Genomic DNA, 18122 nt, shown 5'->3' with positions numbered 1-18122 from the left:
GCGCCCTCTTGTCTTGGTAACGCAAATTACCTAACTAACAAAACTCACACTTTGTATTTGGAGACAAGAAGCATACACAGGAATGTGTAAATGAATGTTTTTTTGTTTTGTTTTGTTTTGTTTTTTAACCTGTGTAGTCTCTTTCAGGTGGAAACCTCATTATGTCAAGTGCAGTAACTACGTTTTTGGACACAGCGACTTATTTGTGTATCCCAAAGGTCAAATTAGCCTTTGTGATTTTGTGGGATAAACAATAAATTACCTCAAGAACATAATTTACAATTAGTGTAATCACTTATTTGCCGATATCTCATTTGGCTGACCAGTTGAAACACTTTTAAACCCAATATTGGCCCATTTTTGTTCCCGTGGTTACTGCACTTTGGCTTTGGAGGGCAGTGTAGATCTGCTACTTCTGCTACTAAGACTAAGAGGTCTCTGCCCGACACCGGCTAAATGTATTTGCATAGACTTTCATCTGGAGTGGTATAAGTTCACTTTGAAACTGTTACTACTTCGCCTGGAGACCAGACCAGTGACAACGAACCTGACTGTCCGTGTGGTTAAAAGGACATCTGCTTGTTTTTCAGAGCCGTGACGGGGTGTGTCAGAGCATGATCGTGTGTCCACCGCTTCCCCCTTGTAAATGCATCAGTAGAGAAAATAAGGTCATTCATGGATCTCCTTTGTGTCTCCTCTCCTCTCCTCCGCTCTCCCTTCTCGTCTCCCTCTCTCCTACCCAACTCTGTTCCTACAGAACGGTAAGTTCGCCGGAGCCTCCTCCTCTTCCGAGGGCCAGGAGGTGCATCCTCAGGGGCTCCAGTGTGCGGAGGACGTGGCCGAGCATGAGAACATGAAGGCCGTGTTGAAGAGCAGCCTGCTCAGCCCCGACAGCGGAAGCTCCACCGTACCGGGCCTGCGCTCGCGCACCAGAGCCAACAGCACTAGAGGTTAGTCGCTTTCAAGCGTATAATAATCATTGTTTATCGTGATAAAAATAGCTTACAATAATCTATCGTGAAATTGTCCTCCGTCATACCTATTTGGTACGCTCTTATTTCCCTCTACAGAAATCGATTCGGCGAAAATAGCCGATCTAGATCTTTCGGGGGGAACGTTCACAACCCCAGAATAGGGACGCTATTATGCAAACAAAAGTGTTATTTTAAGTTTTAAGCATGTATATATTGATTATCGCGATAATACCGTATATATCGCCACAATAATGGTGCCATGTGATGTTCCTGTGGCCTCATGCAGCGCGGGTTCCTCCGTGGTGCACGGCGTCCACGGACGACCCGCTGAGCTGCTGCGCCGACGACACGGCCGACGACATCATGGAGAGGATCGTGCGGTCGGCCACTCAGGGGCCCGGCCAGCGGGCGCAGCCGCGCGAAAGGAGGCGCTCCCGCGTCAACCGCAAGTCACGTGAGTTCATTATAGAGCTGCATTTACATGCACAGCTGAGTCTAATGCCTATAGTACGCTGAAAAGAGCAAGCTCATAGCCTCGTTTTCAGCCCTTTACTCATCTCAGAGGAAGAAAACAAGCCTTGCCCATCGTGACTAGCTTGCGCATTGTGAGCATGTAGGTCTGCTATTTTCTTCTAAGCATCACAGTCGTAAATTGAAGTAGAAATTGGGCTTTAAGTCTGTTTTTACAAAACTAGGCGACAGAGGCTTTGATTTATCTCTAAAATTTAAATTTTTATCCCACGATTTTGTAACCCAGTTTTCTTTTCACCCAGTGCCAATTATCTAATGTAATCCTGGGTGCTACACTTCCTCTGCCAACCTGGGGGGGCAGCGGACTGACCTCATGCCTCCTTCTATGCATTTCACCTGACAGAGGGGAATTTCCCCGGCCGGACATAGCGCGTGGAAGGGACACGGCCAGGATTACGGCATGTTTTTGTGAGGGTATCTACCCTATATCCGCAATTTCCGCAATTACCGCAATTTCCATTTCAAATTATTTCAAATTCCAAATTACCATTGGAAATGACCAATTTCCGCAATTCCGCAATTTGACAAAAACGATGGGTTATAGCCCATGTTTTTTTAATTTTTGAAAAAAAAAGTTATCCTCGTTTCTCATCATTTTGGACCATGGGCTATAGCCCATATCGTACGGCATACTATAGCGCGCCGTTTTTCATCATTTTTGAAGATTTGAAAAAAATGACGAAATGACAAAAACGATGGGTTATAGCCCATGTTTTTTGAAATTTTGAAAAAAAAAGTTAGCCTCGTTTCTCATCATTTTGGACCGTGGGCTATAGCCCATATCGTACGGCATACTATAGCGCGCCGTTTTTCATCATTTTTGAAGATTTTAAAAAAATGACGAAATGACAAAAACGATGGGTTATAGCCCATGTTTTTTGAAATTTTGGAAAAAAAAGTTAGCCTCGTTTCTCATCATTTTGGACCGTGGGCTATAGCCCATATCGTACGGCATACTATAGCGCGCCGTTTTTCATCATTTTTGAAGATTTGAAAAAAATGACGAAATGACAAAAACGATGGGTTATAGCCCATGTTTTTTGAAATTTTGAAAAAAGAAGTTAGCCTCGTTTCTCATCATTTTGGACCATGGGCTATAGCCCATATCGTACGGCATACTATAGCGCAGTGTTTCCCAACCTGTGTGTCGCGGAGCTTTGGTGCTCCGCTTGATGTGTCCAAGTGCTCCGCGTAATTTGACCGAAATTAAGTTATAGTGTTACTTTCTGTCAAATCAGGCGGCACACTAACTCTCCCCCTTAAGCAATATTATAGCTACTGGGCTGCAGGCTTATTATTGTTGCGTCATTGTTGTCACACGTCTAACCATTAGACGTGCGATAACTACAACACGGAACAATAGACTCTAACGACCCTCGGCCATTGAAATGTTAATGCTTAGATGCATCCAGAAGACGCTACATTTCGCTCCCTCCAGAAAGACTGGAGCGCGCAGAGCACATATGCACGTAGACAGCAGACACATACAGTCCCGACCAGGAGGTAAAGTAGGCTAAACGTGACGTTGTTGTGATTAAACATAATGTGCCACGAAAAATAGCTGTCCAAAATAGCTGTCCATAGATGTCCAAACATGATCGCCTCGTTCGGCCAACAAAATATATCTCCCTCCCTTCACAGAAGCAGTGATGCGTGATTTATTCTTCGTCGTATACGTGTTATGCTTGCATGCTGAAAATGGCTGATCTACAAGCTCACAACGCGTTGCGGATGCAACGCGTTGTGAGCTTGTCGATCAGCTATTTTCAGCATGTGGAAATAAGCAGGCTGTGAGAACTGAGACCCTTCACAATAAAAGCATGCAGCGTTCACAAGTTGGCCCATAATAAAGACAAGGAAAAGGATTAGGTGGTATTTCACATTGCATAATGAGCTTTTTTTTTTTAAATGAGGCTCTGTCTCTGTCCTTTTCTTTCTCTTTAAAGTTATTTGATGAGTGCTGTCATGTGTGTTTTTAAAAGTATATTTACTTTTACGTTTTAATATATATATATATATACCCCCCCCCCCCCCAGGTGTTCCCCAAGATTTTTAGGCTATGAAAAGTGTTCCCTGGGACAAAAAAGGTTGGGAAACACTGCCCTAGGGGACACGGGGAGAACATGCAAACTTCACACAGAATGGCCCTATCGCCAACCCCCGCCTCGGGTATGTGGCTTTGATTTATCAACATTGCTACATTTCCCAACTCTGTGTCTTTTCTGTGACAGTGAGGAGAACACTGAAGAACGGTCTGACTCCAGAGGAGGCCAGCGCTCTGGGCTTGTCCAGCGGTTCAGAGATGGCAGTGTGACCACAAGGAGGCGCCAGAACCTCACGCTGACACAAAGACAGACTGAAGAACGCCTCCTGGGGGACGCTTCACGCCCAGTCGCCCCTCCCCCCTCGCTCCTCGCTCGCACACAACCCCACCTGTCAGCCCACCGCGTCACCACCGTGGCCTGCCCCTAGCCCCTAGCCCTGTCCCCTCCAGCTTCAATGAGTTGAGCTCACCTTTGTGTTCGGTTTGCACAGGCTTGCAACGTGTGTGTGTATGTGCGTGCGCTTCCTGAAACCGAGTGGTCACAGAGAGAAAAAAAAAGTATATATATTTTTTGTTTTGTCCCTGTAATAATATGCGACGAGGGGGAGGGGGCAGTACAGATCGATCTCCCACTCTCAGGTACAGAAGCGCAGCATGTTGAACCACTAAAGCTATGCTGGCGTCGGAGGAAGATCGCTGATCTCTCGGACTCTCTGGTCTGAAATCCTGGTGGCCGTATGATGGACGCAGCGCAGTGTACTGTATATACACACATACTGGTGGCCCTATGATGGACGCAGCGCCGTGTATACAGACATACAACATAGGCTACCCGCATTGGAAAGCGCTCGATTTAGCTTATTTTCTTATTTTTTGTGAGGTCTAAAAGGCATCCGAAGGGTTGGGACACGTTGTGCTTGAATCACTGTGGCCTTGACTGAATAGAAAAAGGGCTGAGAACGCTCCGAGTTTGGAAGACACCCCTACTAAATGGCCTCGAGCTCGGCGCTCAGCCAACGTGGCTTCAGTGATAGATAAATTAAATCAATTACGCGTTTTATTTTTATCTCTCGGAAAAGACGGCCCTCGTGCACACCTATTGTTATTGTTCTGTTATGTATACTACTGTGGTAGTTTTTGTGTTTATGTTCATTTGTTGCTCAAGATAAGGTGCTCAGATAAGGAATATTTGCACTGGACGTAGAAGTTGGATCTTGAGGGAATGTGAAAATCCTTTGACACTGACGAACCACTCAGACATCGAAATATGAAAACGCCGCAAACTAACGGTAGCACAGTTTTTTTCTTTTTTCCATATGGTTTCTTAATATCAAGACAGGTAGATTACAACCGACCACAGGCGTGCGTTACTGCGTTCAGAGCTTTTTTCCTGAAATGTGGCATTTTGCTGAATATGTGTGGAATATTGCAGAATGCAGATAGTGTGGAGCCATAATGCAGAGAGGAGATGGTACAGATGGTTCACCAATCACCACAAACAATTCAGTTACTCTGGATGACACTGTTGGTTAAGTCAACTTGATAATACCACTAGTTAGTTATATAGATTTTATTATATTTTATTTTATTTTATTGGCAACTGTAGACTTATTCCATGATGACAGCTGTGGACCATCATCTCTCACGTACCTTTCAATCTGACTAAATGTTAAAAACATAAGAGCAACATCATCACCACATTACATAAAGGCTGGTAGAAACTATATGAGTGCCTTTCACAAACGTTTTATTTATTGAGACATTTTCAGGGACGTATAATCAAGGAGATGTTACTATTATAAGAAGTGTAGTGTGAAAGAAATTGCAATGATGTGCATCATTCACTAGCTGTGAATCGAGATCAATCTCCCGTCATTTCACCACAAATCAGTCCTGACAACCTGCCCGTTTACTCCCATGTTTTAGCGTCTCAAATCAATGGTGTACTTGTATCCGGTTGCCTTAATGTAGAATGGTAGGCAGATTTCCTCTGAGCTTTGATTCCACACTGTTCGAAAGATACCACACTCGGCCAGGCCAAATTAATGAGTAGTTCAGCTGAGATATTATGTTGCTTCAAATTAGAAGACTTTATATTTTTTTTATTAATTTTCTTTTTTGTGAAGAATGGGAATTCTGAGAAGCACATGATGCAAAGCCCCATCAATACAAACTTACTCCGCATAACTATCTGCTATGTGATAATATACAAGAGCGGGGAAACTCTTGTGTATTCATATTTTACTATTGTGAGCTCATTGCACTACCAATTAATTTGTAATGGCCCTTGGTGACATTTGTGACACGTATATTCTCACACAATCATTGGCAACATCTTAAGATGGCAGTTCCACCCACTAGAATGTTTCACTGTGATGGAAGCATAGCCATTGTTGAGGACTAACACAACAAGGATTTATTAGTCAGTGTGCATTATCTGTAACAAGGCCACCTTAAGACACACCAGCACCAATAGCACGCTTTTTCTGGAGAAATTATTGAAAGACTATTCAGCACCTTATAAACAAATTTGTAGCATGCGACTTTTATCAGAGAAAAAAAATTACTTACAAGTTTAGCCTTTTTCTCAGATTGTATAAGGGTTTTTTGTCAAAAGGGGGGGGGGGGAAATAAATAAATAAAGAGAGGTACGTAGAGGTACATGTAAAGTATTATTCTAGATAAATGCTGTAAAATGTTGGAAATGTCACAACCATTGTTGATGTTGATCTTCCATTAATTGTTGCTTCTCTTCCTGTAGAATAGTGTATTATAGACAAAAAGCAGTATTATTCTAAAAAGTATAATTTAAGCTAAACCAAGCCATGCATGGTTTAAAGAACATGTTTGCAGACGTGATTCACTTCTGCTGGAGCAAAAAGGGAGGTTTGTTTCGATTCTCAGAGACTGTAGTGTTTTTATTTGTTTGTTTGTTCCTTTTCTTCTGGTTGTATTGTTTTATGTTTATACTGCACAGACTTGAAATGAACCAGAACGCCGTTATTAAATTCACCACCTGGTACCTGTGGAAACTCTCAAGTCAGATTTATTACCTAATTGCGCCCGAGTGTTGCGCATCGAAAATGTACATGACAAGCTTATAATACATCGGTTATCTTCAATGTGTGATATGGCATGCAACCAAGTATGAATCGGGCATCGGAAGCCTATGATTTCAGTGCACTCGGTATATATATATTTTTTATTGTCTGATTTGATATTAGCCCACCATACATGCATTGCTGCCTGTGCCATGACATCACCGTGGAACTTGGACACTAGCACCATACAACCATAAAGGCTTCTCTTGTGTGTTATTATGCCCACAACAAAAGCATGTACGATTACCACAATAAAGAAGTTCTCAAGCACGTCTCATCCTCTCATGGTCATATTTTCATTGCCCATTTTTACGGTAAAAGAACTCTGGAGCTCTCTGCTGGAATTGTTGCCCCCGCGACCTGACTCCGTATACGCGGTTGAAGATGGATGGATGTTTTACGGAGGTAGTGCTTGTAAAATGTTTAGTCTGCATCCAAATCCTATTTGGTCATAGTATGTTGTTGTCACTAGCATCTTCCAAGCTGCTGTAGCGCCACAGGCCATGTGTCTGTCGTTTGTATGCACAACCATGAACTATAGTATGTCGTTTTGTGATGATTTTCTTTTTTTTAATCATCAAAAATCATGTGAAAACCATATATTATGCAATTTTTCATGGTTTGACAACATAAATAAATAAATGCTTTCTACGATGTGGCCCCACAGAGAGAGAACAGTGTGTTACTGTCCCCCACAGTGGGACAGGGTTACAGAAAGCATTGTGAGGTGAGGTGTGCTTGTAGAATTAGCACTCTAGAAATAATAATAACCAGTGCAACACAATTCAATTGTCAGACAGCTACTCATAGACAGGCAGACAGACAGCTACTCATGGACCATGAGTAGCTGTCTGTCTGCCTGTCTATGAGTAGCTGTCTGACTGCCTGCCTGTCCAATTCTCCATGAGTAGCTGTCTGTCTGTCTGCCTGTCTATGAGTAGCTGTCTGCCTGCCTGCCAGCCAGCAAGTTGGTTAACAGAAAATAAATTGTTATGGCTGAGTAAAATAAAATACAATAAACACAATTTGCCTGAAAATAGATTACCCAGCTATGACCTTTTTCATGAAAAAAAATGAGTAGTGATATGGCTGACTGAGTAAAATAAAACAATCTACCTGAAAATAGATAGCTATCGGCCCATTCCTCTCTGTTATGTCATATGACGAGCATTTAACTTTTAATATCACAATTATTGTAGCTAATCTTTAACTGAATCTGGAAGTATTCCTTTATTAAATGATTCTTCATAGTCTGGAATTGTAACTGATCAATTTTCTTTTGTGACTTTTGCCTTTATTTTATATGGAGGGACAGTCAGTGGTGTAAACTTTATTTATATAGCACATTTCATACATAAAATGCAACTCTGTCACATTCTGTCTCTCCCTCAGTCTCCACACTGGCCTCCCATATCCCATTCCAGCACACCCAGTTCCATTTACACACCTGTCAACTACCTAATCAGCCCAGCAGTGAACACTTCTCCAATCAACCTGCTCACTATAAAACTGGACTCAGTACAAACACTCATTGTCAGTTCATAACCTGTGTCACAGATGTCCTGCCTGTTCATGTGTTGACTTTGATGTCATTCTGATTCATGCCTGATTCCTACCTGCATTCCCCTGTGTAAGATATCTCGTAATTCTTTATTAAATACTTTATTATTATACTCTAGTTTGTTGTGACTTTGCTCCTGGGTTCAACTCTGTCTGCATCCTTGACAACTAAAGTACTTCACATATTAAACTTTATTTATATAGCACATGTCATACATAAAATGCAACTCAAAGTACTTCACATGAAAATAAAATAAAAAATAACAAGCAGCGGAATGCCAGAAACAAAAAGTAGGTCAATCTACAATTAGCAAATAAAAATAGCAATACAAAACTAAAACATTAAAAATGGTAAGGAAATTTGTATTGGATAATACATTTAAAATTGATATTATTAGATATTCAACTTTATTGACATTTATAATTAAATTGGTGTCTTTACACTGTAGAATCCAATGTTGTTTGTTTCTGTTGCTTAACTCTGTTGCTTTAACTACATATAAGTGTCTATTTGTTTGTCTCTAAATGTTTTGATGAATTGAACAATGCCCTTTGTTCAATTCATGCCATACTATAGCACGCCGTTTTTCATCATTTTTGAGGATTTGAAGAAAATTCAAAATTTCAAAAAACATGGGTTATAGCCCATCGTTTTTTGAATTTTTGAAAAAATGTTATCCTCATTTTTCATCATTTTTGAACATGGGCTATAGCCCCTACCGTACGGCATACTATAGCACGCCGTTTATCATCATTTTTGAGGATTTGAAGAAAATTCAAAATTTCAAAAACATGGGTTATAGCCCATCGTTTTTTGAATTTTTGAAAAAAATGTTATCCTCATTTTTCATCATTTTTGAACATGGGCTATAGCCCCTACCGTACGGCATACTACAGCACGCCGTTTTTCATCATTTTTGAGGATTTGAAGAAAATTAAAAATTTCAAAAAACATGGGTTATAGCCCATCGTTTTTTGAATTTTTGAAAAAAATGTTATCCTCATTTTTCATCATTTTTGAACATGGGCTATAGCCCCTACCGTACGGCATACTATAGCACGCCGTTTATCATCATTTTTGAGGATTTGAAGAAAATTCAAAATTTCAAAAACATGGGTTATAGCCCATCGTTTTTTGAATTTTTGAAAAAAATGTTATCCTCATTTTTCATCATTTTTGAACATGGGCTATAGCCCCTACCGTACGGCATACTACAGCACGCCGTTTTTCATCATTTTTGAGGATTTGAAGAAAATTAAAAATTTCAAAAAACATGGGTTATAGCCCATCGTTTTTTGAATTTTTGAAAAAAATGTTATCCTCATTTTTCATCATTTTTGAACATGGGCTATAGCCCCTACCGTACGGCATACTATAGCACGCCGTTTTTCATCATTTTTGAGGATTTGAAGAAAATTCAAAATTTCAATAAACATGGGTTATAGCCCATTGTTTTTTGAATTTTTGAAAAAAATGTTATCCTCATTTTTCATCATTTTTGAACATGGGCTATAGACCCTACCGTACGGCATACTATAGCACGCCGTTTTTCATCATTTTTGAGGATTTGAAGAAAATTCAAAATTTCAAAAAACATGGGTTATAGCCCATCGTTTTTTGATTTTTTGAAAAAAATGTTATCCTCATTTTTCATCATTTTTGAACATGGGCTATAGCCCCTACCGTACGGCATACTATAGCACGCCGTTTTTCATCATTTTTGAGGATTTGAAGAAAATTCAAAATTTCAAAAAACATGGGTTATAGCCCATCGTTTTTTGAATTTTTGAAAAAAATGTTATCCTCATTTTTCATCATTTTTGAACATGGGCTATAGCCCCTACCGTACGGCATACTATAGCACGCCGTTTATCATCATTTTTGAGGATTTGAAGAAAATTCAAAATTTCAAAAACATGGGTTATAGCCCATCGTTTTTTGAATTTTTGAAAAAAATGTTATCCTCATTTTTCATCATTTTTGAACATGGGCTATAGCCCCTACCGTACGGCATACTACAGCACGCCGTTTTTCATCATTTTTGAGGATTTGAAGAAAATTCAAAATTTCAAAAAACATGGGTTATAGCCCATCGTTTTTTGAATTTTTGAAAAAAATGTTATCCTCATTTTTCATCATTTTTGAACATGGGCTATAGCCCCTACCGTACGGCATACTATAGCACGCCGTTTTTCATCATTTTTGAGGATTTGAAGAAAATTCAAAATTTCAATAAACATGGGTTATAGCCCATTGTTTTTTGAATTTTTGAAAAAAATGTTATCCTCATTTTTCATCATTTTTGAACATGGGCTATAGCCCCTACCGTACGGCATACTATAGCACGCCGTTTTTCATCATTTTTGAGGATTTGAAGAAAATTCAAAATTTCAAAAAACATGGGTTATAGCCCATCGTTTTTTGATTTTTTGAAAAAAATGTTATCCTCATTTTTCATCATTTTTGAACATGGGCTATAGCCCCTACCGTACGGCATACTATAGCACGCCGTTTTTCATCATTTTTGAGGATTTGAAGAAAATTCAAAATTTCAAAAAACATGGGTTATAGCCCATCGTTTTTTGAATTTTTGAAAAAAATGTTATCCTCATTTTTCATCATTTTTGAACATGGGCTATAGCCCCTACCGTACGGCATACTATAGCACGCCGTTTTTCATCATTTTTGAGGATTTGAAGAAAATTCAAAATTTCAAAAAACATGGGTTATAGCCCATCGTTTTTTGAATTTTTGAAAAAGATGTTATCCTCATTTTTCATCATTTTTGAACATGGGCTATAGCCCCTACCGTACGGCATACTATAGCACGCCGTTTTTCATCATTTTTGAGGATTTGAAGAAAATTCAAAATTTCAAAAAACATGGGTTATAGCCCATCGTTTTTTGAATTTTTGAAAAAAATGTTATCCTCATTTTTCATCATTTTTGAACATGGGCTATAGCCCCTACCGTACGGCATACTATAGCACGCCGTTTCTCATCATTTTTGAGGATTTGAAGAAAATTCTAAATTTCAAAAAACATGTGTTATAGCCCATTGTTTTTTGAATTTTTGAAAAAAATGTTATCCTCATTTTTCATCATTTTTGAACATGGGCTATAGCCCCTACCGTACGGCATACTATAGCACGCCGTTTTTCATCATTTTTGATGATTTGAAGAAAATTCAAAATTTCAAAAAACATGGGTTATAGCCCATCGTTTTTTGAATTTTTGAAAAAAAATGTTATCCTCATTTTTCATCATTTTTGAACATGGGCTATAGCCCCTACCGTACGGCATACTATAGCACGCCGTTTTTCATCATTTTTGAGGATTTGAAGAAAATTCAAAATTTCAAAAAACATGGGTTATAGCCCATCGTTTTTTGAATTTTTGCAAAAAATGTTATCCTCATTTTTCATCATTTTTGAACATGGGCTATAGCCCCTACCGTACGGCATACTATAGCACGCCGTTTTTCATCATTTTTGAGGATTTGAAGAAAATTCTAAATTTCAAAAAACATGGGTTATAGCCCATCGTTTTTTGAATTTTTGAAAAAAATGTTATCCTCATTTTTCATCATTTTTGAACATGGGCTATAGCCCCTACCGTACGGCATACTATAGCACGCCGTTTCTCATCATTTTTGAGGATTTGAAGAAAATTCTAAATTTCAAAAAACATGGGTTATAGCCCATTGTTTTTTGAATTTTTGAAATAAATGTTATCCTCATTTTTCATCATTTTTGAACATGGGCTATAGCCCCTACCGTACGGCATACTATAGCACGCCGTTTTTCATCATTTTTGAGGATTTGAAGAAAATTCAAAATTTCAAAAAACATGGGTTATAGCCCATCGTTTTTTGAATTTTTGAAAAAAATGTTATCCTCATTTTTCATCATTTTTGAACATGGGCAATAGCCCCTACCGTACGGCATACTATAGCACGCCGTTTTTCATCATTTTTGAGGATTTGAAGAAAATTCTAAATTTCAAAAAACATGGGTTATAGCCCATCGTTTTTTGAATTTTTGAAAAAAATGTTATCCTCATTTTCCATCATTTTTGAACATGGGCTATAGCCCCTACCGTACGGCATACTATAGCACGCCGTTTTTCATCATTTTTGAGGATTTGAAGAAAATTCAAAATTTCAAAAAACATGGGTTATAGCCCATCGTTTTTTGAATTTAAAAAAAAAATGTTATCCTCATTTTTCATCATTTTTGAACATGGGCTATAGCCCCTACCGTACGGCATACTATAGCACGCCGTTTTTCATCATTTTTGAGGATTTGAAGAAAATTCAAAATTTCAAAAAACATGGGTTATAGCCCATCGTTTTTTGAATTTTTGAAATAAATGTTATCCTCATTTTTCATCATTTTTGAACATGATAGCCCCTACCGTACGGCATACTATAGCACGCCGTTTTTCATCATTTTTGAGGATTTGAAGAAAATTCAAAATTTCAAAAAACATGGGTTATAGCCCATCGTTTTTAGAATTTTTGAAAAAAATGTTATCCTCATTTTTCATCATTTTTGAACATGGGCTATAGCCCCTACCGTACGGCATACTATAGCACGCCGTTTTTCATCATTTTTGAGGATATGAAGAAAATTCAAAATTTCAAAAAACATGGGTTATAGCCCATCGTTTTTTGAATTTTTGAAAAAAATGTTATCCTCATTTTTCATCATTTTTGAACATGGGCTATAGCCCCTACCGTACGGCATACTATAGCACGCCGTTTTTCATCATTTTTGAGGATTTGAAGAAAATTCAAAATTTCAAAAAACATGGGTTATAGCCCATCGTTTTTTGAATTTTTGAAAAAAATGTTATCCTCATTTTTCATCATTTTTGAACATGGGCTATAGCTCCTACCGTACGGCATACTATAGCACGCCGTTTTTCATCATTTTTGAGGATTTGAAGAAAATTCAAAATTTCAAAAAACATGGGTTATAGCCCATTGTTTTTGAATTTTTGAAAAAAATGTTATCCTCATTTTTCATCATTTTTGAACATGGGCTATAGCCCCTACCGTACGGCATACTATAGCACGCCGTTTTTCATCATTTTTGAGGATTTGAAGAAAATTCAAAATTTCAAAAAACATGGGTTATAGCCCATCGTTTTTTGAATTTTTGAAAAAAATGTTATCCTCATTTTTCATCATTTTTGAACATGGGCTATAGCCCCTACCGTACGGCATACTATAGCACGCCGTTTTTCATCATTTTTGAGGATTTGAAGAAAATTCAAAATTTCAAAAAACATGGGTTATAGCCCATCGTTTTTTGAATTTTTGAAAAAAATGTTATCCTCATTTTTCATCATTTTTGAACATGGGCTATAGCCCCTACCGTACGGCATACTATAGCACGCCGTTTTTCATCATTTTTGAGGATTTGAAGAAAATTCAAAATTTCAAAAAACATGGGTTATAGCCCATCGTTTTTTGAATTTTTGAAAAAAATGTTATCCTCATTTTTCATCATTTTTGAACATGGGCTATAGCTCCTACCGTACGGCATACTATAGCACGCCGTTTTTCATCATTTTTGAGGATTTGAAGAAAATTCAAAATTTAAAAAAACATGGGTTATAGCCCATCGTTTTTTTAATTTTTGAAAAAAATGTTATCCTCATTTTTCATCATTTTTGAACATGGGCTATAGCTCCTACCGTACGGCATACTATAGCACGCCGTTTTTCATCATTTTTGAGGATTTGAAGAAAATTCAAAATTTCAAAAAACATGGGTTATAGCCCATCGTTTTTTGAATTTTTGAAAAAAATGTTATCCTCATTTTTCATCATTTTTGAACATGGGCTATAGCCCCTACCGTACGGTATACTATAGCACGCCGTTTTTCATCATTTTTGAGGATTTGAAGAAAATTCAAAATTTCAAAAAACATGGGTTATAGCCCATCGTTTTTTGAATTTTTGAAAAAAATGTTATCCTCATTTTTCATCATTTTTGAACATGGGCTATAGCCCCTACCGTACGGCATACTATAGCACGCCGTTTTTCATCATTTTTGAGGATTTGAAGAAAATTCAAAATTTCAAAAAACATGGGTTATAGCCCATTGTTTTTGAATTTTTGAAAAAAATGTTATCCTCATTTTTCATCATTTTTGAACATGGGCTATAGCCCCTACCGTACGGCATACTATAGCACGCCTTTTTTCATCATTTTTGAGGATTTGAAGAAAATTCAAAATTTCAAAAAACATGGGTTATAGCCCATCGTTTTTTTAATTTTTGAAAAAAATGTTATCCTCATTTTTCATCATTTTTGAACATGGGCTATAGCCCCTACCGTACGGCATACTATAGCACGCCGTTTTTCATCATTTTTGAGGATTTGAAGAAAATTCAAAATTTCAAAAAACATGGGTTATAGCCCATCGTTTTTTGAATTTTTGAAAAAAATGTTATCCTCATTTTTCATCATTTTTGAACATGGGCTATAGCCCCTACCGTACGGCATACTATAGCACGCCGTTTTTCATCATTTTTGAGGATTTGAAGAAAATTCAAAATTTCAAAAAACATGGGTTATAGCCCATCGTTTTTTGAATTTTTGAAAAAAATGTTATCCTCATTTTTCATCATTTTTGAACATGGGCTATAGCTCCTACCGTACGGCATACTATAGCACGCCGTTTTTCATCATTTTTGAGGATTTGAAGAAAATTCAAAATTTCAAAAAACATGGGTTATAGCCCATCGTTTTTTGAATTTTTGAAAAAAATGTTATCCTCATTTTTCATCATTTTTGAACATGGGCTATAGCCCCTACCGTACGGCATACTATAGCACGCCGTTTTTCATCATTTTTGAGGATTTGAAGAAATTTCAAAATTTCAAAAAACATGGGTTATAGCCCATCGTTTTTTGAATTTTTGAAAAAAATGTTATCCTCATTTTTCATCATTTTTGAACATGGGCTATAGCCCCTACCGTACGGCATACTATAGCAGGCCGTTTTTCATCATTTTTGAGGATTTGAAGAAAATTCAAAATTTCAAAAAACATGGGTTATAGCCCATCGTTTTTTGAATTTTTGAAAAAAATGTTATCCTCATTTTTCATCATTTTTGAACATGGGCTATAGCCCCTACCGTACGGCATACTATAGCACGCCGTTTTTCATCATTTTTGAGGATTTGAAGAAAATTCAAAATTTCAAAAAACATGGGTTATAGCCCATCGTTTTTTGAATTTTTGAAAAAAATGTTATCCTCATTTTTCATCATTTTTGAACATGGGCTATAGCTCCTACCGTACGGCATACTATAGCACGCCGTTTTTCATCATTTTTGAGGATTTGAAGAAAATTCAAAATTTCAAAAAACATGGGTTATAGCCCATCGTTTTTTTAATTTTTGAAAAAAATGTTATCCTCATTTTTCATCATTTTTGAACATGGGCTATAGCTCCTACCGTACGGCATACTATAGCACGCCGTTTTTCATCATTTTTGAGGATTTGAAGAAAATTCAAAATTTCAAAAAACATGGGTTATAGCCCATCGTTTTTTGAATTTTTGAAAAAAATGTTATCCTCATTTTCCATCATTTTTGAACATGGGCTATAGCCCCTACCGTACGGCATACTATAGCACGCCGTTTTTCATCATTTTTGAGGATTTGAAGAAAATTCAAAATTTCAAAAAACATGGGTTATAGCCCATTGTTTTTGAATTTTTGAAAAAAATGTTATCCTCATTTTTCATCATTTTTGAACATGGGCTATAGCCCCTACCGTACGGCATACTATAGCACGCCGTTTTTCATCATTTTTGAGGATTTGAAGAAAATTCAAAATTTCAAAAAACATGGGTTATAGCCCATCGTTTTTAGAATTTTTGAAAAAAATGTTATCCTCATTTTTCATCATTTTTGAACATGGGCTATAGCCCCTACCGTACGGCATACTATAGCACGCCGTTTTTCATCATTTTTGAGGATATGAAGAAAATTCAAAATTTCAAAAAACATGGGTTATAGCCCATCGTTTTTTGAATTTTTGAAAAAAATGTTATCCTCATTTTTCATCATTTTTGAACATGGGCTATAGCCCCTACCGTACGGCATACTATAGCACGCCGTTTTTCATCATTTTTGAGGATTTGAAGAAAATTCAAAATTTCAAAAAACATGGGTTATAGCCCATCGTTTTTTGAATTTTTGAAAAAAATGTTATCCTCATTTTTCATCATTTTTGAACATGGGCTATAGCCCCTACCGTACGGCATACGATAGCACGCCGTTTTTCATCATTTTTGAGGATTTGAAGAAAATTCAAAATTTCAAAAAACATGGGTTATAGCCCATCGTTTTTTGAATTTTTGAAAAAAATGTTATCCTCATTTTTCATCATTTTTGAACATGGGCTATAGCTCCTACCGTACGGCATACTATAGCACGCCGTTTTTCATCATTTTTGAGGATTTGAAGAAAATTCAAAATTTCAAAAAACATGGGTTATAGCCCATTGTTTTTGAATTTTTGAAAAAAATGTTATCCTCATTTTTCATCATTTTTGAACATGGGCTATAGCCCCTACCGTACGGCATACTATAGCACGCCGTTTTTCATCATTTTTGAGGATTTGAAGAAAATTCAAAATTTCAAAAAACATGGGTTATAGCCCATCGTTTTTTGAATTTTTGAAAAAAATGTTATCCTCATTTTTCATCATTTTTGAACATGGGCTATAGCCCCTACCGTACGGCATACTATAGCACGCCGTTTTTCATCATTTTTGAGGATTTGAAGAAAATTCAAAATTTCAAAAAACATGGGTTATAGCCCATCGTTTTTTGAATTTTTGAAAAAAATGTTATCCTCATTTTTCATCATTTTTGAACATGGGCTATAGCCCCTACCGTACGGCATACTATAGCACGCCGTTTTTCATCATTTTTGAGGATTTGAAGAAAATTCAAAATTTCAAAAAACATGGGTTATAGCCCATCGTTTTTTGAATTTTTGAAAAAAATGTTATCCTCATTTTTCATCATTTTTGAACATGGGCTATAGCTCCTACCGTACGGCATACTATAGCACGCCGTTTTTCATCATTTTTGAGGATTTGAAGAAAATTCAAAATTTCAAAAAACATGGGTTATAGCCCATCGTTTTTTAAATTTTTGAAAAAAATGTTATCCTCATTTTTCATCATTTTTGAACATGGGCTATAGCCCCTACCGTACGGTATACTATAGCACGCCGTTTTTCATCATTTTTGAGGATTTGAAGAAAATTCAAAATTTCAAAAAACATGGGTTAAAGCCCATCGTTTTTTGAATTTTTGAAAAAAATGTTATCCTCATTTTTCATCATTTTTGAACATGGGCTATAGCCCCTACCGTACGGCATACTATAGCACGCCGTTTTTCATCATTTTTGAGGATTTGAAGAAAATTCAAAATTTCAAAAAACATGGGTTATAGCCCATCGTTTTTTGAATTTTTGAAAAAAATGTTATCCTCATTTTTCATCATTTTTGAACATGGGCTATAGCCCCTACCGTACGGCATACTATAGCACGCCGTTTTTCATCATTTTTGAGGATTTGAAGAAAATTCAAAATTTCAAAAAACATGGGTTATAGCCCATCGTTTTTTGAATTTTTGAAAAAAATGTTATCCTCATTTTTCATCATTTTTGAACATGGGCTATAGCTCCTACCGTACGGCATACTATAGCACGCCGTTTTTCATCATTTTTGAGGATTTGAAGAAAATTCAAAATTTCAAAAAACATGGGTTATAGCCCATTGTTTTTGAATTTTTGAAAAAAATGTTATCCTCATTTTTCATCATTTTTGAACATGGGCTATAGCCCCTACCGTACGGCATACTATAGCACGCCGTT

At 37.1% G+C, this 18122-nt stretch overlaps 1 protein-coding gene across 1 annotated transcript in view; it reads left to right on the top strand.

The window, feature by feature from the left end:
- The window catches only part of LOC308318678 (FH1/FH2 domain-containing protein 3-like), a 179323-nt gene extending 172399 nt beyond the window's left edge, over window positions 1-6924 (top strand). The window contains exons 28-30 of the mRNA XM_080768302.1: window positions 758-950; window positions 1261-1428; window positions 3737-6924. Of these exons, the coding sequence (XP_080624428.1) occupies window positions 758-950; window positions 1261-1428; window positions 3737-3819 (444 nt within the window). The 3' untranslated portion in view covers window positions 3820-6924. The remainder of the gene's footprint in view (window positions 1-757; window positions 951-1260; window positions 1429-3736) is intronic.
- Window positions 6925-18122: the final 11198 nt, after the last annotated feature.

Source organism: Protomyctophum bolini (genome assembly GCF_963924005.1).
Source record: "Protomyctophum bolini genome assembly, chromosome: 7".
NCBI lineage: Eukaryota > Metazoa > Chordata > Actinopteri > Myctophiformes > Myctophidae > Protomyctophum > Protomyctophum bolini.
Note: the sequence above shows the minus strand (reverse complement) of the source record. Positions and strands in the feature narration are given on the sequence as shown.